Source organism: Balaenoptera ricei, chromosome 15 (genome assembly GCF_028023285.1).
Source record: "Balaenoptera ricei isolate mBalRic1 chromosome 15, mBalRic1.hap2, whole genome shotgun sequence".
Taxonomy (NCBI): Eukaryota; Metazoa; Chordata; class Mammalia; order Artiodactyla; family Balaenopteridae; genus Balaenoptera; species Balaenoptera ricei.
This window is the reverse complement of record NC_082653.1, coordinates 52,077,292-52,098,666: the sequence shown is the minus strand read 5'-3', so window position 1 is coordinate 52,098,666 and position 21,375 is coordinate 52,077,292. Positions and strand designations below refer to the sequence as shown.

The window sequence follows — 21,375 nt, the reverse complement described above, 5'->3', positions numbered from 1 at the left end:
TGGTCTGGGAAGATCCCACATGCCGCAGAGCAACTAAGCCCGTGTGCCACAACTACTGAGCCTGCACTCTAGAGCCCGCGAGCCACAACTACTGAAGCCTGCGCGCCCAGAGCCCGTGCTCCGCAACAAGAGAAGCCACTGCAATGAGAAGCCCACGCATTGCAATGAAGAATAGCCCCCGCTCACCACAACTAAAAGAAAGCCGGCGCGCAGCAACGAGGACCCAACGCGGCCAAATATAAATAAATTTAAACAAACAAACAAAAGGCAGACTGGTTGAGTTCCTTCATCACACTTAGAAAGTGAAGAGCTGGGATTCAAATCCAGGTCCCTACTGTGCCAGGGCAGGTGTGGCCAGAAGTGCCACCCACTAGTTGACTCCATGACACTGTGCATCCAATCCTATCACCTCTCCCCTGTCAGTGACAGTTTCCTCTCTTGTCTCATGCATCATTCATTTCCCCCTTTTACTTGATCATTTACATCAGTGCCTAAACCTGCTCCATTCCTGAGCCCACTTCCCCTCCAGCTGTCACTGCTCCCTTTAGTCCCAGGGGCAATGCAGGCACTGCCATGCTGTCCCCATCCTCCTAGGAACACTTCTGATGTCACCCTCTCATGTTCCTCCTACTTCATGGGCCCTTTCTTGTTATCTCTTTCTGGTTCCCTCCTCTTGTTCCATCTGTGACCTTTGAGCCTTAGGGGTCCCAGGGCATGGTCCTGGGGCTCTTCTCCCTGCTCTATGCTCACTGCCTTGGTCTCCATGCTAACAGCTTGAGCCAGAATTTTCCCTTGAACTAGAGTCCCACTCATCTTAGCCTGGATACCCTGGAATACAGAATCTGTGGCAAAGTTAAAGAGTTTTATTGGGAGGTGAAACTTTGGGGAAGCCAGAGTTAGGGAAAAAGGAAAGTGAGGCAGGGAAGGAGGGAGAGCAAACATGGACGGCGTGCTCCTGAGCTGACCACAGCTTTGCTGGCTCCCAGCGCACAGGTGACTCGGGAAAGGCCAGAGACAAGTCCTGTGCTGGGGATGTCCATCTGTAGGAGGAAAGAGCAGTGACTTCTCTGCTGGTTGCTCCCTGCCTCCTATTTCTTTATGTCACCTGGCCCCTTGGGCAGCCCTGAGGAAGCCAGCACCCCCGTGGGGCCAGTGGGGTAAAGATGCAGAGGAGGCTGTGCCAAAGGTTGGCCCTTGCCCAGGGAGGAGCCGAGACACCATGGGGAGAGGTGAGAGCTGTACGACCACAGGGGTACGGCGCACTGTTGCTGGGCCGTTCCAGCTGGGAGCCAATGCCTGGGAGCAGGTGTGGCTGAGAGGATATGTGAAGGCCCAAAAGCTGGGTCCAGGTCACCCCCAGATCTGCTCCACTCACAGCCTTCGGAATCTCACTGATACACTGGGCAACTCCCTCCTTCCAGTGGCCAGAACCCCACAGCCACCTTGGGCTCCACCTTCAGAGTGTATCCGGTGAGGCCTCCCACTCACCCTGGGGCGAGCTTCCCTCTCAGCTGCCCCAGGGGTGCCTGCCCGGCCTCCTCTTGCCCACGCCTGCCTCATTCCATCTCAACAGCCAGAGGGACCTTTCAAAAGTCACATTCTGCCATTCCTCTGCTCCAAACCCTCCACTATGTTCCATGGGAGCTGGGTGTTAAAACCATATCGTTGCTGGGGCCTTGAGGACCTCCTGCCATGTGACCTCCCCTCACCTCTCTGATCCTCCCTTGGCTCCAGCAACTCAGCCTCCTTGGTGTTCCTGGAACATCCTGGCCCACCCTTGTCTTGGAACTGCTCCCTCTTCCTAAGGAGCCAGAACCCAGATAGGAGGAAGCAGGAGACCACAGAGGGACGAGGGCAGGCCTTGTCCATCGTTGCAAATCCCAGCACAAAACACACTGAGGCCAGGTCTTCAGTCACTTCTCCAGCATTTTATTTTTGGTCTCAAGCTCCACGGAGCCTCCTCTGACAGGCCTGGGACGGCTCTGCGAGGCCACGTGCCAGATGGAAGGCACATAGCAGAGCTCAGCCCCCAGGCCTCTTTCCTGAAGTGCAAATGGCACACAGCCTCTGGGGCTACCGTCCCTGTTGACCCCTAGCTTTCCCTAGCTACAACGTGGGGAGACAGTGGCCTGGCCCGGAACGGCGACACAGGGGAGCCCAGACAGGCCTGTCACCTTCCTGTGCGGGGAAGTAGGCAGCAGGGTGTCGAGTGGGTGGAAGGCCGAATCCTGAGAGGAAGGGACAGCCTAGGCTGCTCCTGCCTCCTTCACCTGCAGCCCCACGGGGCGCGGGCTGAGGGTGCCTGCAACGGGTACCTCCACTTACACTCCGAACCTGAGAGGGAAAGGGCTCCACGGGTAGCGTCTGGGGACCACCCAACTGAGACAAGGCAGGCCCTGGCTCTGACGCGCACTTTAATGAGCCCCACCCTCTCTGGCCAGGCCGCCCACAGGCTTTGGCTGCCCTCTAGTCACAGGAACCGTCCTTCCAGCCGTCGCGCCAGCGCTCGTCCACCAGCGAGCAGTTGAAGTCCGGCTTGCCTAGCTTGCGGTTCACCTCGTTGTGCAGGCGGCATAGCCACTGGGTGAAGCAGGCCCGAGTGCGAGTGTCTGGCTGGTTCCTGCATATCCTGCGTGGGGGGGAGCACACGGAGGAGGAGGGCAGGCAGTGCTCCCACTGTCCCCGCCCCACCAGCTCCTTGCCTGCTCAATTCAGGGAGGAGAGCTGGGGCACTGCTGTGAGCTACACCCAGAAGTGCCCTCATGCTCTGAATTCCCAGAAGGGGGCAGACCCTGCAGCAGCAAGGCCTGGTGGACTCCTAGGCCCGCTCAAACCCTCACCTCGGGAGCTTTGCAAACCCTGTCAAGAGCCCTGGGCAAGACATTGAGGCAGAGGCCTCAACTTTACAACCTGGTAACAATCAGGAATCCTCACCCCAGCGTCCCTGGCCCCAGGCAGTGTGTGGAAAGGGTGGGGCTGGCATAGAGGCAAAACTGAAAACCAGATCTGTTTCTTAGCACCTGTGGCCCTGCTGCATCAGCTCAGCAAGAGACCTTGTTCTAAATGCCCAGGCTTCAAACAGCAAGGGCTGCCCTGCCCCCCACATCCTGCCCAGAAACGCCATGGGTGCCAAAGAACAGTTCTTGGGCTCCCCAATGAAGAAAAGGTGGCTCCTGGAAGCAACAGCAGTGAGTTCCCAAGGTCTTGAAATTGGCAGTCCTGCTCCAGAAGTTAGGCAAAGTGGAGTCCTCCGAAACCTGCCAGACCCTCCATCAGTGCTAAGCAAGGGATCTCATGAGGGAAGCCCTCCCCGGAAGCCTTGTGGCTGCAGAAAGAAGCAGTACCCAGCAGCAGCCCCAGACAGCTTGGCCTTTGAGGAGAAAGAAGATGGCTCAGATGATCCAATCCCTTCTCTGTTGGTGGTCCCTGCTCTCAGCAACCCTCTGCCACCTCTGCATCTTATTTCTCTAGGCTCCCCTTTATGACATCAGCCAGGGGCCCCAGGCCCAGGCTCCAGGTGGGATGCTCTGCTCCCTGCAGACTGTGCAGACACAACTTACCTTTTCCTTATGTCTTCAGCACACTCCTCACACGGGTAAAACTTGGAAAATAAATGTATGAACTGAGCCATATCTTGCTGCTGTTCTGGGGTGGGCAGGTCGGGATAGTAGGCCGCCAGGGTGTGGAGGACGGCCCAGCTGTGGCGGCCCAGTTCCTCGCGATCCGGAGGACAATCTTCCCTAAACTTGCTGTCCCGCTGCGGAAGGAGGCCGACCAAGGGTCAGTTCGGTTTTCCCCAACCAGAAACCTACAAAGCTGCCCTTTATTCCCCACCAGCCGGAGGCCCGCTCACTGGAGACAGAAGTCCTGAAGCCGATCCAGCCCACATGTGGCTAAGAGCCGAAAGGCCAGGGTTACCTTGGGGGCAAGGTTTAGGAACAGCCAAACCCGGGGGGCAAAGTCTCTCAGGCTTAGGGCCTGTGGGAACGCTCGGCCTGGGTCTTGGGAAGTCTGCCCGGGGTGCTTGAAAACAAGGTGTGGGGGCCGGGGCTAGGAGTCAGCAGGGCTCGCGGGCCTCTGAGGGGAGGTGGCTCCCCCCTGCATCTGCACCTTCTGCTGTGTCCGCATCCACGACTTGAAGTCCACGCAGGCCCGGCAGGGCCGCCTCCGGGAGGCGTCCTCGGCGACCTGAGAATCGGAGGCCGGCGCCTGGGATGGCGTCCGCGCCGAAGCGGCGGAATCTCTCCGCCCCGCGCCCCGGCCGCGCGCGTCCGTCACCAGGTCGTCCATCACCTCGGAGCGCGCGCCGCCGGGCAGAAAGGAGAAGAGGCTCCCACCGCCGAAGCTCCCCCGCTCCCCGGGCGCCGCCATGTTGCCCGCGCAATGCCTGCCGGGCCAGGTCGGCCTCCAGATGGGCTTCCAAGTCGGCCTCCAGGCCAGCGCGCGCGCCGCCGCCAGGGCGCGGCCACAGGAGCCGGGCGCGCGCGCCGCGGGCGAGGGCGCTGGGCCTGAGCTGGGGCCGGGGCTGGGGCCGGGGGTGGGGCCCGGGGCGGTGTCCGGCCTGGAGGCGGGGCTGGGGGACTTGGTCCGCGCCCGGCAAGCGGCAGAGCCAGAGACAGGGGTCCGGGCTAAGGACGCGCCGGAGGCCCGGGCCGGGGTGCGCGCGGAACCGGAGGCCCGAGCCCTGGCCGCGCCCCTGGGCCTCGTTCCACGGCCCGTGCCCGACCTGCGTCGTCCGTGGCTGCGCTCCCGCCTCCTCCAGTAGAAGAGCAGCGTGTTGTGGAAGACGCGCCCTGGCCGTGCCGCGGCCTCGGGCTGCGGCCTCGGCCACGTCCGTGTTGCGGTCCGCGATGCCCCCATTGCTCCGCTCTGACCGTCCCGCGTGCCCGCGGCTTGGCTCTGTGCCCTCAGTTGGGGGAGCGCCCAGCTGGGCCGTGAGCGCACAGAGGGCGTGCTGTTGGTGCCGGGGGTCCAGGGGATCCACCTTGGCGACCGGCGCCATGGCAACGGGCGCCTGGCAACGCGGGGCGGGGCCGTGCCTGCAAAGGAGGAGGTGCGTCTCTGGGCTCCCGCGAGTACCGAGCGGCCCCTCTCCCCCACCTCCCCCGAATCCTACAGCCTACTTGAAGAGGTTAAACCCACGTCGGGAGTGGCCTCAGGGATACCTCTGCTTCCATATGTACATTAATTCACTCTGCAAGTATTTGTGTAGTGCCTAATCTGTTCTAAGCACTGTTCTAGGCACTGGTCAGTGCAAGGAGCAAGATTCGTCCGTCTCTGACCTCCTCAGCTCATAGTCCAGTGGTCAAGACGGAAAAAACAAAACCAAACAAACAAAAAAGAGTCACACTAATAAATGTTCAGGTACAAACTGTGATGGGGGCCATGAACAGGGCGTGGTAAATCTGGGAGGCCTCCTTGAGGAGGTCACCCTTAGGCAGTGGCCTGAAGGATGAGGAATCAACTGAGGAGGGCAGTCAAGGCCAAGGCAGGAGGGAGGAGGATCTTGGCTTCTTGCAAGGCCAGTGGGACAGGACCTGGGAAGGGTGGTGGGAGGAGAGATCCAGAGGTGGCCAGGGACCCACCAAGGACATCATCAACTGCCATGGCAGCTGGGAATTTATTCTGAGGACCCTGGGAAGGTGCTGGGAAGTTTTGGGCAGGGTACCCTGGCCTGATCCCATTTCTGTTTTGCAAAGATTCCTCTGAAGAGTGGATTTCATGGGAGCAAGTGAGGAGCACAGGCTTTGGGGGAGGATGGGGCTGTTGGTAGTTGTCCAGGTGAGAGATGAGGGTAGGGGGTGTTGAGAAAGAAAGAGTGGAAAGGATCTAGGTTGCTGGGGGTGTAGAGCAGGGGCTCTCAGTTGGCATAGGGAGAGGCCTCAGCATCTTTCTAGGTCCCTGGCTGTGAGTAAGCTGGCCCTTCTCCCACTTCTCTCCTCTGTCTTCCAAGGGAGCAGGATCTGTCCCACCCTGTACCCTACCAGGCCAGTGGCCCCCACTGAGAATCGCAAGTGTGACAGCTGTGCTGAAGGCACCTTGCAAAAATTAGGCCTATGTCCACAAGTGTTCATTGCCTGGGCCAAGACTAGGGAAGGTTTGAAGGTTTCAGAGAGAGCCACTGGTTGGACAGACACACAAAGGTTTCAAAGAGAGCCACTGGTTGGACAGATACACTCTGGCCTTTTGTCAAGGCCAGAGTGGTTTCCTGGAGGGATGCCATAGAGGCTGACCCCTCCCTCGAGGGCTTGGGGTAGAGGGAGTCTCAACACAGAGCTGGTGGCTCCAACAGGGGGAAGAACCACTGTGTGCCAGGGTTGGATGGGGCTCCAAAAATCTCCCCTATAAGGAAGCAGTCCAGAGATGTGGGGCACCTGGGCACACCATCTGTCTGGGGATTCTAGGGCCTTCCCTTCACCACCCCAGTTAGTGGGGGGATGGTCATCCTGATCTCAGAGGCTGTGTTTGCAGCAAACTATGATAAATCATGAATTCAGAGATGGCTCTCAAAACAGTCCTAGTCACCACCTCCCCCATCCCCCAAGCGCTGGTGACTAGAGATGGACCCTCTTCATCCTGCCCCAAGTCTCTCCACCACAGGGGAACCTACGGGGTAAAACTGTGACATCCGCCTCTCCCCAACACATGATGAAAAAAACCCTGACAGTTAATATCCATTTAACACAAATTTCCTCCTCTGTGATTTGGGGACATTACAGAGACCTTTCCTCCAATGTGAGGATTAAGCCAAACAAAGCACTTAAAGCCTTTAACACTGGGTCACTGGTTCCTGATGATGACAGCAGTTAGCTCCCCAGGGAGTTCAAAGACAGAACCAAAGGGCACACCCGGCAGGTGGCTCTGACCGATCTCAGCACTACACAGGGTGTGGGAGAGCCGGGAGGTGTGGCCAGGCCTGGCGGCACTTTGATGGCTCTTCCTTCTCCTCCTCCTCCAGCCATGGCCAGACTCCAGCAGGAGGGCCTCAGGCCACAGTCCCAGCCCCAGCCCCTCCACTCTTTCTTTGCTTCTCCTCCCACCCACGGAGCCCTGTGCTCCTGCCCCTCTACAGGCTAGGGGTGCGGTGAGGAAGCTGTGAAGGACCCAGTCACGGGCAGGGAAGTACAGCAAGGACCTGGCAGGTCTGGGGCATTGCCGGGGAATTCCAAACAGTCTTCTGGGTACCCAAGGCCTCCCCTCCTCCCCATGTAGGCAGGGAGGCAGTGGGACGCTTGACCACACCCGACAGACTCCAGAAACCTGTGACGGAGATCTGGGGAGGCCACAGCGATGGCAGGCCCCCGGCACCCAGTGTCTGTGAGCGGGGCAGCTATGGTACAGACAGACAGGCTCCAGGTGGGGACCGACGGGACCCCTGCCAGCCCCAAGGGAGAGGGAGGGAGTTCCTGGCCTAGTGCCTCCAAGAAGCCCTCAACCTTTCATCTAACAGACGTTCACCTTTTCCGTGTGCTGGTCGGATGACAGCGACACCTTTGCACGAAGAAGCTGGGAGGAGTTCAGGAGACTCCATGTGAGTGAGTTTGGAGCCACCCCGACTTCCCCCAACTGCATGACCCACCCGTGACCACCCCCCATTGCCTGCCCTTGTGCCCACTCGGGCTTCCAGCCCCTAAGATCCTGGAAAGGGACCCCCGCCCTCCCAGGGGAACCAGTGGGCCCTCGGAGACCGACATGCTCCTTCTCGCCCTCAGAAAACCCTCAAGGAGACCTTTCCAGTGGAAGCTGGTCTGCTGCGGAGATCTGACCGCATTCTCCCCAAGCTTCCAGGTCAGGCCAGCAAGGATCCCAGGAGGGGTGGGGGAGGCAGCAGTCTGATGCGGGGAGCCCTGGGGGTGCTGTCTCACGGTCAGTCCCTATCCTGCCCACAGATGCATCGTTGTTGGTGCACTGGGGCCGCACTGGCCGAGGCCTGGCGCGCCTGCAGCTGCTGGAGACCTACTCAAGGGCGCTGCTGGCGGCAGGGGAGCGTGTGGCCCACAGCCCGGTGCTCACTGGCTTCTTTGCACCACAACCCATGGACTTGGAGCCTGCGCTGCCACCTGGCAGGTGCCTGACCCACCCCCAACTGTCAGCAGAAGCATCTGGAAGATGGGGGAGGCAGGGTGGAGGAAGGGCCAATGAGGACGGGAGGCTCGGAGGCTGGATGGACGTGTGGGGGATGCCAAGCAGTTCCCACACTTCCCATCCACCCACCTCTCACCTGCACCCTCACCAGCCTGGTGATCCTGCCTGCCCCGCAAGAGCCCCTGCCAGGCCCCACGGGCAGCCCTGCCATCCGCAGCCTGGAGGCTCAGAGCCTGCGCTGCCTGCAGCCCTTCAGCACCCAGGACACATGGGGCCAGCCCTTCCATGCTCGGGCCCAGGAGGCCCTAGATGTGCTGCTGCGACACCCCTCAGGTGGGCCTGGGCAGGAGTCTGGGGACACGCCCTTCTGCCCCCTGGGATGTCAGTGGGCCTCAGGAACCAAAACACCCCTTGCCCTTATCTTGGGCACAGGCTGGTGGCTGGTTGCGAATGAGGACCAGCAGACGGCATGGTTTCCTGCTCCCTACTTGGAAGAGGTGGCCCTGGGCCAGGGACGAGATGGGGAACGGTCCCTAGGGAGCAGTGGTGAGACTAACCCTCCTCCCCACACCCACCACCACGGGGCAGTGTTCAGCAAAGCTGAGTCACAAGAAGCATGCAAGCCAGGGGAGTGAGGCCATGGGATGACCAGGGGGTGCCAGTGGCCCTGTAGCGTGTGCTTGGTCCCCACAGTGAGCCGGAGCCCCACTGGGTTTTTTATTTATTTATTTATTATTTTTGGCTGCATTGGTTCTTCGTTGCTGTGCACAGGCTTCCTCTAGTTGCAGCGAGCAAGGGCTACTCTTCCTTGCGGTGCACAGGCTTCTCATTGCAGTGGCTTCTCTTGTTGTGGAGCACAGGCTCTAGGTGCGCGGGCTTCAGTAGTTGTGGCTCGTGGGCTCTAGAGCGCAGGCTCAGGAGCTGTGGCGCACCGGCTTATTTCTGTGACATGTGGGATCTTCCTGGACCAGGGCTCGAACCCGTGTCCCCTGCATTGGCAGGCGGATTCTTAACCACTGCGCCACCAGGGAAGCCCCACACTGGGTTTTAAAGCAGTCCCTGGTGTCAGCAGAGATCCAGAGGGGAGCCCGGAGGTGGTGATTCAGCAGATGATGCAGGGACCAAGAAGTGGGGCCCTGGCCTCTGTGGTGACCACCAAGGATCCATTCCCAGGGTCCCAGTTCTGTGCTTCCCATGCCTACGAGAGCAGCCAAGCCGACGAGCTGTCTGTGCCCGCAGGGGCACGCGTGCATGTGCTAGAAACGTCAGACCGTGGTTGGTGGCTGTGCAGGTGCGTGGGGTGGGGCTCTGGTGGGCCCAGTCTAACAGGGGTAGGGCCCAGTGCTAACCAAACCCCGCCCTCCCCCGCAGGTTCCGAGGCCACACTGGTCTTCTTCCAGCTGCAATGCTGCAGCCTGATGGGCTGGGCACACTCCTCAGCGGACCATGGCTCCACCTCAGGGTAAATGGTGGGGAGGACAGGGAGGGCGAGGCCCAAAGCTCCCCCAAGTCCCCCCAGGCCACAACCCTGCCGCCTACCGTGCCTGCCCGACCATCTCGGAGTGCCATTCAGAGCTGCTGCTGCACCATCACCCGTAAGGCACTAGGGCAGGACCCAGGGTGTCACGGACCCCCTTGAGAGTGTGTGGCACATATGGAAGGGCTGCGCTGTGCACCCCACAGCTGGAGCGGCAGGCCAGAGGCTCCAGACCCCAAGGATGATGGCTGGCAGCCACATCAGCCTCAGGGCTGTGGGATGCGCAGTTGAGGGTGGGATTCCCTGGCTGGTGGGGCAAGGAGACTACACTCTCCCTCGTCTTCTGAGTAAAGTTCTCCTGACTGACCCCCACCCAGTGTCTGTGCTGAGGGGCAGGGACTGGGGGATCTTGGGCCAGAGAGTGGGGGTGGGGCTGGCTGGTGGGCCCAGCCTCAGGCTGGCCCAGGCAGTGGTCCAGGACCTGGGGTGAGACAAAGCCCAGACAGACACAGGGAGCCGAGATAGCAAAGTACATATTTTGGTGTGTTTCAGAGGGCCACGGGGGCCGCGGGGAGGGTGGGCAGCTTCATGTTGTGCCATAGGAAGTCCAGGAAGGTGGCTGCTTGCAGCATCCGGCTGAGCCGTTGAAAGTGCCGCTCTGGGGGAGGACAGCAGGCAATCAGGGTAGGTGGAGTCTGGCTGGACGGCCCCCTGCGCCCACCCGGGGCTGGGCCTACATACCAGTGTAGGGCAGCAGGGCCTCAAGTGAGGCCCGCACACCGTCGTAGGCCAGCAGCTCTTCCGGGGCCTCGTGCCGCAGGAGCACACCCAGCACGGCCTGGGCTTCGTGGCAGTGCCGTGAGTTGGTGTTCCACGTGACACAGAAGCGCAGCAAGGCCTCTGTGGGTGACGGGGACTGTCAGACCTGCCTGCTGGGCCACCCCAGCCTTACTAGGCACCATCCAGCCCCGACCTGCCCGCCCCAGACCTTTCTGGTCTCGCCGCAGTTGGAGCACCGTGGCTTCCAGCTTCTCGCAGGACTCGGGGTCCCTTTGGATAGCTATGGGAGGAGGAGAGAGGAGACTGAGCCCTGGGGAAGGGGCACCAAGGACCCGAGAGACTACCCCCCGCCCCGCCTGTCTGGCCCGAGGCAGCACTGACCCTGGATGACAGTCAGCACAGTGTGGGGCCGGTCTAGAGAGATGGCCAGGCCCAGCGCCCGCAGGTACCGCTTCTCGTGTAGCAGGTTGTCCAGTTCTTGCTGCCTGGTGGGGGAAGGAGGGGACAGGACCACTCGGGGACCTGGCTAGGGCTGAAGGCAGAGCCATCAGGGGCTGGCTGAGGAGTCTGCAGCCCGGGCCTGAGCACCCGCTGGGGGTGAGCTGTGTTGCTGCTCCGAGCCTCGGTTTCCCCAAGATATAGAGAGAAGGGACGCCAATGTGCCCTACTCCAAGGGGCGGGGGTGGTGCTAACGCATGGGACTTGCCGGGCGGGGTTGGGTGGAGACCCCCAACTCACTTGACCACCTGCTCCTCTCTCTTGGCCTGCTCCTCTGCCTGCTCCGCCTCGGTCACATCCTGGGGTCAGACTGGGGTCAGACTGGCACACCCACGCTGTCCTGCCCACTGTCCCCCCACCTCACCCCAGGCCACACACCTTCCAGAGGATGACGCAAGAGTCGCTGGCGCCAGTGAGGGCATGGTCATCCAGCCGGCTGCAGTGCAGCCCCCAGACCTTGTCCTCGTGGGCGTCCAGCGTCCTCACACACTCATTGTTCTTGATGGTCCAGAGCTTCACGAGCCCATCAGAGCCGCTGGGTTCAGGATTGGGAGGGGGCTCAGCCCTGGGGCCTGCCCCCAGCTCACCCCTAACCCTGCCCCGCCCTCACCCACTCACCTGGACAGCAGCTGTGTGCCGCGACTCACAAAGGCCACCTTCAGCACAGAAGCATCATGTCCCTCGAATGTCTGCAGGGTGAGGAGAGGGGAGGTGTGAGGTGTCACCAGGTGGGGGGCCAGGCCTGGGCTGAGGGCGGCTTACCTTGAGGCAGCTGAAGTCCTGCAGTGCCCAGAGCTTGACGGTGCCATCGGCCGAGGCCGTAGCCAACACCTGGTCCATGGGTGAAAACTGGACACACCAGAGGCCACGCCGGTGGCCCGAGAAGACGCCCAGCAACTGGCACTGTGGCAGGGCCCAGAGTTTGGCCGTGCGGTCCTGTGACCCCGTGGCCAGCAGCTTGTCGTTGGGGGCTATGGCCACACTGTTGATGTCCTGGTGGTGGGAGCAGGCAGCAGCTCAGATCCCCATCCCAGCAAGGGCCCTGCTACGACCCCACCTGTGTGCTGCGTGCGGTCACCTTGTCGTGGCAGTGCTGTGTGGCCTGGGCCTGTAGGAGGACAGGGCCACCATCGGGGCCTGTGCTCTTGGATGGCAGGGCTTCAGGGAGGGGCCACAGCTTCACAGTGCAGTCCTGGCTGCCCGTCACCAGGAAGGTCTCCTTCAGCCTGAGGCCCGATTTGGGGGAGGGGGAGACACCTGCTGAGCCCTGGCCAGACCTGTCTGCAGCGCACCACAGCTCAGGCCTGTCAGACCCTGGTCCAAACCAGAAAGACTGTCCCGGAATGTGAACTAATGTGCCACCGCCTGAACACCTCTGGGACCACCTGCTTCCACTCGAGTCTGCACTGCCTGCCCTCAGTGCTGTCAAACCTGGGGACTTGGTCCCAGCAATGGGAGCCCCAGGCCTAAAGAGCACCCTCTCCCCCTGGACGCTGCTTAGTGTCATTGTCCCTGGTCTAACACCCCTCCCCTTTTAACCACACAACCTTAAGATCACTTCTTAGGAACCTCCTACAGTAGCATCTGGGGATGCCCCAGCCCCTGTCCTCTAGTCCACATTCCTGGGCTGGAGACTCAGAAAGCAAGGCGAAACCTGCCTCTGCCTCCATGACACCCTGGACCCCAGCCCTGAACCGCTACCTTGAGCAACAAATGGTGCCCACGCTGTGTGTGTGTCCAGAGCCCTGAGCCACACAGGCCACCTTGCCCGCCTTGTTCATCCTCCAGACGCAGATGCTCTGATCCTGGGGATGGGATGGGTGACGAGAGGCTGGGCTGGGCTTCCCGACCCGGGGCCCTGTCCCCCCCCACCTCTCGTGGTGCTTCACCTTGGCACAACTAACGAAGAGCCACCCCTTCCGGAACACATCTAGGGCCAGCACAATGTCTAGAAAAAGGTGGAGAGGACATGGCTAGAGAACAGTTGTGGCAAGGCGGGGCAATCCAGTCCTGGGTGAAGTCCGGGGGTGCTGGCCTGGCGCCCTCACCTGTGTGGCCGTGGAGAATCTGGCAGGCGGATGTCTGCAGCTCAAATACTTTCAGGCAGGGGCTGTTAGAGGCCACCACAATGTGGGAATCCTCGGGCCCGAGGAACCGGACGTCCAACACCTCCTCACTGTAGCCGGCAAACTGTGGGGGCGGGAGGGACACAGGCCGGGGCCTGTGTGAGTGAAGGGGTGGCATCCTGGGCTGTGGGCCGAGCAGGGGCAGCACTTGCTCACCTGTTTCTGCAGCTGCAGGGAGCGGGCCTCATAGAGCAGCAGGTTGTGGTCGGCAGTGACGCTGAGGAGCAGGCCAGCGGCTCGGGCCAGGGTGCAGTGGGTCAGCTCCTGCCCGGGGCCTGGCAGCTGCCGTTGTGCATGGACACACTGCCCAGAGGCCACCTCCCACACGCGCAGTGTGCCTGTGTGGGGACAAGGGCCGCTGGGACTCACAGGTCCACAGGCCTCCCTTACTCCTGCTGCCTGCCCTGGCCTGGCCCCACCCACCTTGGTCGCCAGCTGTCAGGAAGTGCAGGCCTGCAGACTTCACACCCAGCTCTGGTGCCGGCTCCTCTGGCAACAGAACCGCAGCCTCCACACTCTGAGGACGAGCAGGTCAGAGGTGGCAGCCCCACCTCCCACCCCGCCCCACTCACTGGCCCTGGTGCCCCACCTCAAACACCGGCACGGTCCTCGTGGCCTGGAGGCTCTGCAGGTCCCAAACAATGCAGATCTTGTCACGGCCTGAGCTGGGGGTAAACAGCCACCTCAGTTCCCGAGTCTCAGCTGTGGCCCTCCCTTTCCTGCCAAGGCCTGGGTGGCTGGCCACTGACCTGAGCATGGTGTGACCATCGGCACTGAAAGTCAGAGAAGTGACAGCGCTGTAGTGGGCAGTCAGTATGGCCAGGCACGACTGCTCCTGCAGCGACCACACGCGGATGCTGGTGTCTGCGGCTGAGGAGAAGAGGAGCAGGCGTGCGGGGTCCGGGTGGAAGGCCACCAAACTGCAGGCAGGTGGGGTGGGGCTGATGAGCTGTGCCACCCTGACTGTGCCACCCCACCCACACACCCTCCCTCCCTCCTCCACCCCTACTCACTGTATGACGCCCGGTGAGCCCCGAAAGTGGTGTGTCCCATAGTGCCGCACGACATCCCAGACACGCACGGCCCCATCACAGCCGCCTGTGGGAATGTATTTGAGGTGCGGGGGCTGTATGCCCAAAGCCCCCTGCCTGGCTCTAGCCAGCCCCTCTACCCAGCCGGGGTCCTACCTGTGGCTAACAGCGTGGAGGTGGGGTCAAAGGCCATGGTGGCCACAGGGGCTGTGTGTATTGCCTTCCACAGGCGGGTGATGCTGCCCTCTTGCCAGGCCCACTGAGCCAGCAGCAGTGCCCGGCTGGCTGTCACCAGCACCTGGGGGAGCATGCAGTTCAGCTGGAGGCAGAGGCATGGACCCCGTCCTCATCAACTCTGGTTGGGAGGTACCAGAGCCCACCTCTTGTCCCGGTCCCATATACCTTGTCATCGGGGCTGAGATCAAAGGCAGTGATGTCCTCCTGGTCCTCCTGGGGCAAGAGTGAACGCACAGGGTGCCATGAGAATAGGCTGCCCCCCCACCAGCCCCTTACCCTGACCCTCCCCCGCCCGCACCTGCTCCAGGCTCTGCAGCATAGTCCCTGAGGCCACATCCAGGATGTTGACTCTGGTGCCACAGACACAGAAGAGGTGCTGCCCAGTCTGATCCAGCTAGTGACAAAGGGGTCTCAGTCAAGGCAACACTTTTCAGCCCCTGCCTGCCCCACCACTCTGCTCCCCTGGGCCAGTACCTGCACCTTCCCGCCCTTGTAGAAAGGCTCGATCTTGCGCTCGACAGCATAACTGGAGGAAAGACGGGGAGAGAGTGAACCACCCACCCCTTGGTCCTCAGTGTCCAGCCCTGCGCTAGGTGCTCTCCCAGAGATCAACCCAATAGGGCCCTACCCTTGAAGAGTTCCTGGGTAACAGCAGGGATGCAGGGGACATGAGGGAGGGAGAGTGACGAGCTCTTCTACTGTTCCTTTCTTTAACTCTCTCAACTGTACTGTGAGGTGGGTGTTGGTACCCCCATGTTACAGAAGATTTGGGACCCTGGGCTGGTCCGTGATCCACACAGGTCCCAGGGCAGTCCAAGTCTTCCCAGAGACTCCCCAGTATGGAGGAACCCAGGCCTTGGGGGCCCCCTGCTGGCCATGAGAGGCCAGGCTGGGATACCAGCCCAGAGCAACATTCTCTTCAACATCTTCCTCAACATTTTCATCCCTGAGGTCCAGCCTGCCCCTTCCCTAAGCCTGGCTCCTTCCTCCATCCCACTCTCTGAGCAGATTCTCATTTCAGCAAAGCTGTCAGGCTGTCCTCTCCCCTCCCTCTCGGATACTTCCATGCTGGTCCAAGCCACTGCACTCTCCTCTCCGGGGAGCTGCTCCAGCCTCTTCACTTGGTCCGTATCACTCTCTCAAACCCTGCTCCCAGGGAGGCCTTCTAGAACATAACTCTGTTCATGTCATCACCCTGCCTTAAAGCCCTCCGCTCTCCTTACACGTTTACAAGACCCTGCCTCGACGGGTGTCTCCTGACTCTTTGTGTTCACACGGGCTGTTCCCTGTATGTGGCCTGGGTCTCTCTTCCCGAATTTCAAAGGTGCCTGGCTGACTCCGCTGGAGGAAGCCTGACAGCCAAGATGAAACGGAGCCCCCCTGAACCCACTCGACCGTCCAACAGATTGTCTTGGCATCAGGGCTTCCCCTTGCTAATGCGTATTACAGGCCCTGATAGAAACGATTTGCTTAATATGTTTATCCCACCAGACTGCTGCACAAGGCGAGGCTGAGTCTGTCTAGTCCCGGGCACTGAGCACTGAGATGTTCAGCATAAGTTTGGGGGTTGAAAAAGCACGGGATTGAGGGCTTCCTGACCACGGAGGACCAGCCCATCTCCTGACCTCTCTTCCTGCTCCCCGGAGAAGAGGGACAGCAGATGAAACCCCCCCAGGCTGCCTGCCCCAGAGGTGGTTCTTCTCCCGCTACTTGAGCGCTGGGGAGTCCCGCTCCCGTCTAGGACTAGCCTCGACCTGTGCTCAGTTCGCCCTTTCCTCCCTCTCTGGGATTTCTTGTCCCCCTCCCCCTCCCCAAACCGGCTCCAAGTTTAAGTAGCGGAAGCCAGCTGCACCCGGCGGGACTTCAGTGCCCGCCCTCCGAGAGCAGTCAGTGCCGGCTCTCCCGCGAAGACGCCGCGGGCCTGTCCGTATACAGCCCTCACCCCATCCCCAAACCGAATGGGTGCAGGACCCACGCCAGGCGCCTTGGCTACTCCGGCTGCGAAGCCGGCTCCCTCCCCCGGCGGCGCCCCGGCTCACTTGGACTTAAAGCGGCCCACTCCGGCCGCCGCCTCCGCCATGTCGCCACTGCCACTGCCGCCGCCGCCGCCGCCGCCGCCGCCGCCGCGTGAAGGAGACCTGGGCGCCACACCACACTGTCGGCGCCGGGAGATGGCGTCACAGCCGGCAACTACTGTGACGTCACCAGCGCTACGGCCTTGGCGACATCTTTGCTGTGGGCAGCGGAGCGGCGTCAGAAGCGGAAGATGGCAGAAGCGTTTCCGGCCTAGAGGGCTGGCTGTAGAACAACGTGGAAGCGGCTGGGGCCGACTGGCAGCGTGCTGGGGTCTCCAGCTGCCTGTCATTTTACTGGACATTTAAAAAGGTGTTCGGGAACTTCCCTAGTGGCTCAGTGGTTAACAATCCGCCTGCCACTGCAGGAGATATGAGTTCGAACCCCGGTCCGGGAAGATCCCACATGCTGCAAATGAACTAAAGTTAAACCCCTGCGCCAGAACTACTGAGCCTGCGCTCTAGAGCCCGCAAGCCACAACTACTGAAGCCTGTGCGCCTAGAGCCCGTGCTACGCAACAAGAGAAGCCACTGCAGTGAGAAGCCCGCTCACCGCAAGAAGAGTAGACCCGGCTCGCCGCAGCAAAAGGCTGTGCGCATTTTTATTTATAAATAAATAAATGAATTTTAAAAAAGCAAAAAAGGTATTCGTAGGAAATGTTTACTAAAGTAATCCCAAGACTCCTGCCCCCTTGGCATTCTGGGATTTGGGGCAAGAGTGGTCAGGTGTGGTGAGTTAGCAGATAGAGCCTGTGAACCGGGCTCTGCCTTAGGGCTTCCGGTATAGTATGAGAAATATCGCAGGTAAATTAATAAATCGGGTGATTTCAGAGTCGTTCAAATATTCATTGAGCACATTCCACGTGCAAAGCACTGTTCTAGGCACTTGGGAGACACCAGAGAAGCCGGTGAGCCAGTGTGAAGAACTGGTGGGAAAGAACTTGGAAAGGTCCAGGGAAACAGGCCAAGATGTCCCTTTCAGATGAGGTAATGCCTGGAGGGGGAGGCGTGAGGCCAGCAAGCACAGCGGTGGTGAGGCGGCCAGGCCTGGGCTCTGCGTTTATTTACTCCCCTATTTACAAGGTAGCTTGGCCCTGGGCCCCCCACATCTCAGCCCCAATGCTGCCTTCTGGGGGGGCCTCAGCCTCCTCTTGCGGGGCACCCAAGAGCAGGCCGTCATCTTCCAGGAACTCTCCGAGCTGGGCCAGCTGCCGGCGGATGAGGTTGGCAGACCGGTACACCTTGCGAATGCGCTGTAGCAGGCACAGCACCAGGGTCCGGCAGCGCTCCTGGCGCTGGCACCAGGCCTCGCGCAGCTCACGGTAGCAGTTGTGGCTTGCGCGTTCAGCCGGGCCCAGGGTGGCCCCGCAGCCCAGGGGGCAGCGCTGATGGGCACCATGCTGGCAATTCTGCCGGTGCTCGGCCAGGTTCCCACGAGGCACCCGCGACGTGCACCCCTCGTTGGGACAGGCCATCAGCTCGAAAGGGCATGAGTCCTGGTGCCCCTTCCGATGGGCCAGGGGGCACGTCACCAGGCAGCCAGCTTCGGCGTTCTTGCACTGGGGGTGGAGGAGAGCATCGTGTGAGCCAAACCAGGTGAGACACTGCCAGCCATGAGCCGGCCGCCCCCCATAGAATCCTCCATCCATGGCATTCCACTGAGCAGGAACCACTGAACTGGGAGCCTCCCAAGCTCTTATGTACCACTGGCTTGGTGGAGAGAGGGAAACAGTGGAGCAAATGCTTGGAGGTGGGAAAAATCTAGATCTCTGAGAGGAGGGGGACAGGACCTGAGGTTTAGAGAACAGGGAGTTACATGGTCTGGTGGATTGTTTGTATGCCAGGTTTTTTTTTTTTGGTTCCACTGTGTGGCTTGTGGGATCTTAGTTCCCCGACCAGGGATTGAACCTGAGCCATGGCAGTGAAAGCACTGAATCCTAACCACTAGACCATGAGGGAACTGCCCAGTCAGGTTTTAAAAAAAAAAAAAAATCTCAATTTCCCCATCTATAAAACTACGGGGCTGGAGAGTAATGGGCAGCACAACAGACACTCCATCCTCTATAATCCCCATTTTACAGCTGGGGCTCCTGGAGCTCAGAAAGGTTAGGTAACATGCCCAAAGTCACACAGCAAGTAAGCGGTAGAGAAGTGACTCAAATTCAGCCAAGTCTGATGACTTCAAGGAGGGCAGTCTGTTAGTGTAGAAACCCTCAGTTCTGAGGATGGGATTCTTTTCAACCCCTCTTCTGGCTCTGCACCCCACCCCTACAGGGGTGAGGAGGGTAGGGTGGTGGGAGTGGGTGTTTTGAGCTACCTTGACTTCCAGGCGGCCAATGATCTTCCGGAGTTTATTCACATGGACCATCTTTTTCTGTGTCACCTCTTTCCTGCAGCACGGACAGGTCTTTTGTCTAGGAGACATGAGTGGGGGTGATTGTTGGGAGTGGGAGGAGAGCAAGTGGCAGCAACATGCCTCCCCTGGTGGTCCCTCCTTCTCTTTAGTTGGAAGAGACATAAGAGGGCTTTATAGGGAGCTCTCAGCTCTGAGGCTGGGGCTAAGGGCTGCAGATACCACAGGGTGACCAGACTCACATACATTAGTGTCCCAGGAGATTTGGCAGCTGAACTTTATGGCCGTCATGACCCATTGTTTGGCTGACCTTCCTCTCTGTTCTGGGCCCCAGGAATGGCTCCCAGCCCCACCCCTGCCCTCCCAGCCTTTTGGGTGCCCAGTAGCACCTGGCTAGCCACGGGAGGATGCACTTCTTGCAGAAGATGTGGCTGCATGGCAACCTCATCGGCCTCTTGAGAACTCCATGGCAGACAGAGCACAGGAAGTTGCAGTCGGGAGGGCTGGCGAAGAGGTTGAGATCATACCCGCCACTCTGCAAAGGCCAGGCCAGCATCAGGGCCTGGCTGGGACTAGGATCTGGCTCCCCACTCCACATGCCCAGAGAAGGACCCCAGGAAGCTTTGGGTGGGAGGTGGGCCACATGAGAGCCCCAAGTGGAGGGCTGGGTCAGCACCCACTTTGAGGTGACAGCGGTGAGGGTCAAGACCCCCCATGACTACCAACCTCCAGCTGTAGAAGCTGGCCTTGGCCTGGAGTTAACACTTGCCCAGAGGGACTTCCCTGATGGCACAGTGGATAAGAATCTGTGCTCCCAATGCAGGGGGCCCGGGTTCGATCCCTGGTCAGGGAACTAGATCCCACATGCATGCTGCAACTAAGAGTTCTCAAGCCTCAACTAAGGAGCCCGCGAGCCACAACTAAGACCCAGTGCAACCAAATAAATAAATACTATTTAAAAAAAAAAGACTTGGCCAGAGCCCTCTGAAAGGTTTCCGTGTCCTATTTGGGAGCTTGTACCCCACTGTGCACATCATCTTAGTGAGGAATGGGGTCCAGCTCTGGACAGGTCTAAAAGCTCACCATGATCTCTGTCTGGATGGCAGCTCCACTGACCGCTGGGGCTCAGGAACCCCCATTTCATAGCAGGAGCAGGCTGACATCACAGTGGCATTGTCCAGCTCAGGCCAATCACAGCCCTGGCCCAGGGCACCACCTGGCTCTTGCTCCCCTCTCGAGAGTCACGGGGCAGCCCAGACCCGGCATAGGTCTCTGGAGCCCCTGCCTTGCCTCTGCGTTTGGGGTGGCTGACAGCCATCTTCAAATAGCACTAAGGCTGGAACCAAGCTTCCAGGGGCTACTTCCCCAAAGATGAGGCTCCAGCAGGAGTGCAGGGACTGTTCCCCTCTCCTTCCTCAAATAGGCTGCCCAGGTAGCCAGACCCCCAAGAGCTCAGGGGGTTTAGACATTGACTCATCACCAGATCTCTTAGGATCAGAGACCTATGGAGCTAGCTCCAGGGTACAGACCAGGAGTGAGGATCAGATTTCCGTGGTACCGCAGCAGGAGCCTAGCATGTGGGAGAGCCTCCCAGAGCAGGTAGGCTGACCGCCTGGGTAGGCCTATGAGGAAAGATGTAGGGAAACCAATTTCCATGTGTGAGGCACAGAACAGAGAACTGCAGTTTCAATACCACTGAGTGTTGAGCTCATCAAATCCTAAAGGCCCTAACCCTTTCCTGAGAGCAGTAGGGAGCCACTGCAAGCCTCTGAGCTGCAAGTCTTACACTCCCACCCTTGTTAGTGTTTTGCTGATTCAGCCTGACTCACCTCAAGCTCAAGGTACTTTACATGCTGATGTAGAAGATACGGGCTGTGGGTAGAAATAATATGGTTTCAAACCTGGCTCTGCCGCTTTTGGAGGGTGGGATCTTAGAAATCACCTGCCAACCTCCAAAACCGGGTTCTACCCCTGCGTGGCATCCACAGCAGAGTTGAGCTGGCCTGGAAGAGGTGTCCCACAAAGGTCTCTCCTCCACAGCACACCTCGGTCCCCACGTCAGCAGATGCGTTTTCCAGGATGGTAGTCGGGGGATCAAGAACACCCACACACGGATGAATTAGATCAACAGCTTTATTGAAAAACGAAAGCAGAGCCCTCCTTCCCCCGCGGTCATGGCGTCGTCGGCCTCAGGCTCTGAGCATCCAGGTATCCTGCGTGTAGAAGACGAGATCAGGGATCAGGTACCAGAGTCCAGAACATGAGAGCGGCCGCAACCGAGCCCGGAGCGGCGGCGCGTGTCGGGGCCTGGGTTTCACCTCCCCACACGGAGGAGCGGGCGGTGAGCTGAGGCCCCCGGTGGCTCTGGGCGCCGAGTCTCACCTGCGGCCACGGCCAAAGCCTCAGGTGATTTTCAACCAACGCCGATCTCCCAATCACCCCACAGCACCGCAAAGTGCCAGACCGAAGCACCTTCTGAACAGACCTACCTGCAGCCAGAGAATACGAGGTAGAGGCCGAGCATGCCCCTTATAGCAGCGTCCCAGTCGCGCAGATTCCGGGGCCGCACACACGCAGGCACTCGCAGAGCTCGGCGGGGGCGGGGCCCCTCGGAGCCAATCACAGGCTGTTTTATAGGCCCTTGGCGCAAGAGCGATTGGGGTGGGACAGCCGAGATCTCGCGGCGCTTGGCGCTATATAAAGACTCCCTTGGGGG

General features: G+C 60.2%; 4 protein-coding genes, 1 long non-coding RNA gene and 1 other non-coding gene across 6 annotated transcripts; 1 reads left to right on the top strand and 5 right to left on the bottom strand.

Moving 5' to 3' along the window:
* Positions 1-1,908: 1,908 nt before the first annotated feature.
* Positions 1,909-4,464, bottom strand: GFER (growth factor, augmenter of liver regeneration). The gene is made up of 3 exons (XM_059896135.1): positions 4,111-4,464; positions 3,561-3,757; positions 1,909-2,629 (listed from the first exon to the last, which is right to left on the bottom strand). The coding sequence occupies exons 1-3, from the start codon at positions 4,369-4,371 to the stop codon at positions 2,467-2,469; spliced, it is 621 nt and encodes a 206-aa protein (XP_059752118.1). The 5' UTR covers positions 4,372-4,464; the 3' UTR covers positions 1,909-2,466.
* Positions 4,465-6,834: 2,370 nt separating this feature from the next.
* Positions 6,835-9,927, top strand: NOXO1 (NADPH oxidase organizer 1). The gene is made up of 8 exons (XM_059898440.1): positions 6,835-7,356; positions 7,451-7,531; positions 7,713-7,788; positions 7,890-8,067; positions 8,237-8,418; positions 8,518-8,631; positions 9,259-9,376; positions 9,457-9,927. Exons 1-8 carry the CDS (start codon positions 7,291-7,293, stop codon positions 9,722-9,724), a joined length of 1,083 nt encoding a protein of 360 aa, XP_059754423.1. The 5' UTR covers positions 6,835-7,290; the 3' UTR covers positions 9,725-9,927.
* Positions 9,928-10,077: 150 nt separating this feature from the next.
* On the bottom strand, positions 10,078-16,389 carry TBL3 (transducin beta like 3). Its single transcript, XM_059898439.1, has 22 exons — positions 16,274-16,389; positions 14,709-14,760; positions 14,533-14,628; positions 14,400-14,447; positions 14,154-14,295; positions 13,980-14,064; positions 13,716-13,886; positions 13,556-13,631; positions 13,390-13,483; positions 13,123-13,304; positions 12,889-13,030; positions 12,730-12,788; positions 12,542-12,645; positions 11,919-12,066; positions 11,603-11,833; positions 11,459-11,529; positions 11,219-11,375; positions 11,081-11,139; positions 10,724-10,827; positions 10,551-10,622; positions 10,304-10,462; positions 10,078-10,220 (listed from the first exon to the last, which is right to left on the bottom strand). Exons 1-22 carry the CDS (start codon positions 16,312-16,314, stop codon positions 10,111-10,113), a joined length of 2,403 nt encoding a protein of 800 aa, XP_059754422.1. The 5' UTR covers positions 16,315-16,389; the 3' UTR covers positions 10,078-10,110.
* A 795-nt stretch (positions 16,390-17,184) lies between these two features.
* RNF151 (ring finger protein 151) lies at positions 17,185-19,243 on the bottom strand. The gene is made up of 3 exons (XM_059898442.1): positions 19,049-19,243; positions 18,624-18,720; positions 17,185-17,865 (listed from the first exon to the last, which is right to left on the bottom strand). The coding sequence occupies exons 1-3, from the start codon at positions 19,213-19,215 to the stop codon at positions 17,383-17,385; spliced, it is 747 nt and encodes a 248-aa protein (XP_059754425.1). The 5' UTR covers positions 19,216-19,243; the 3' UTR covers positions 17,185-17,382.
* A 1,535-nt stretch (positions 19,244-20,778) lies between these two features.
* LOC132349750 (uncharacterized) lies at positions 20,779-21,142 on the bottom strand. The gene is made up of 2 exons (XR_009497739.1): positions 21,042-21,142; positions 20,779-20,872 (listed from the first exon to the last, which is right to left on the bottom strand). It is a non-coding gene; the product is annotated as an uncharacterized LOC132349750 (long non-coding RNA).
* LOC132350064 (small nucleolar RNA ACA64) lies at positions 20,955-21,081 on the bottom strand. Its single transcript, XR_009497819.1, has one exon. It is a non-coding gene; the product is annotated as a small nucleolar RNA ACA64 (small nucleolar RNA).
* Positions 21,143-21,375: the final 233 nt, after the last annotated feature.

Bases quoted from the DNA above. Each gene is read 5' to 3' on its own strand.
- GFER (XM_059896135.1), bottom strand. From the start codon at position 4,371: ATGGCGGCGCCCGGGGAGCGGGGGAGCTTCGGCGGTGGGAGCCTCTTC. The intron at 3,758-4,110 runs GTGCAGATGCAG...CTCCTTCCGCAG, and splicing joins GGATGCGGACACAGCAGAAG to CGGGACAGCAAGTTTAGGGA. The intron at 2,630-3,560 runs GTAAGTTGTGTC...CCCCCCACGCAG, and splicing joins GCTGAAGACATAAGGAAAAG to GATATGCAGGAACCAGCCAG.
- NOXO1 (XM_059898440.1), top strand. From the start codon at position 7,291: ATGGCAGGCCCCCGGCACCCAGTGTCTGTGAGCGGGGCAGCTATGGTA. The intron at 7,789-7,889 runs GTCAGGCCAGCA...TCCTGCCCACAG, and splicing joins CATTCTCCCCAAGCTTCCAG to ATGCATCGTTGTTGGTGCAC. The intron at 8,068-8,236 runs GTGCCTGACCCA...CACCCTCACCAG, and splicing joins CCTGCGCTGCCACCTGGCAG to CCTGGTGATCCTGCCTGCCC.
- TBL3 (XM_059898439.1), bottom strand. From the start codon at position 16,314: ATGGCGGAGGCGGCGGCCGGAGTGGGCCGCTTTAAGTCCAA. The intron at 14,065-14,153 runs GTAGGACCCCGG...ACATTCCCACAG, and splicing joins CTCCACGCTGTTAGCCACAG to GCGGCTGTGATGGGGCCGTG. The intron at 11,834-11,918 runs GTGACCGCACGC...TCCCACCACCAG, and splicing joins CACAGCACTGCCACGACAAG to GACATCAACAGTGTGGCCAT.
- RNF151 (XM_059898442.1), bottom strand. From the start codon at position 19,215: ATGCTGGCCTGGCCTTTGCAGAGTGGCGGGTATGATCTCAACCTCTTC. The intron at 18,721-19,048 runs GTGCTACTGGGC...CATGTCTCCTAG, and splicing joins ATCCTCCCGTGGCTAGCCAG to ACAAAAGACCTGTCCGTGCT. The intron at 17,866-18,623 runs GTAGCTCAAAAC...CTCCACCCCCAG, and splicing joins TTGGCCGCCTGGAAGTCAAG to TGCAAGAACGCCGAAGCTGG.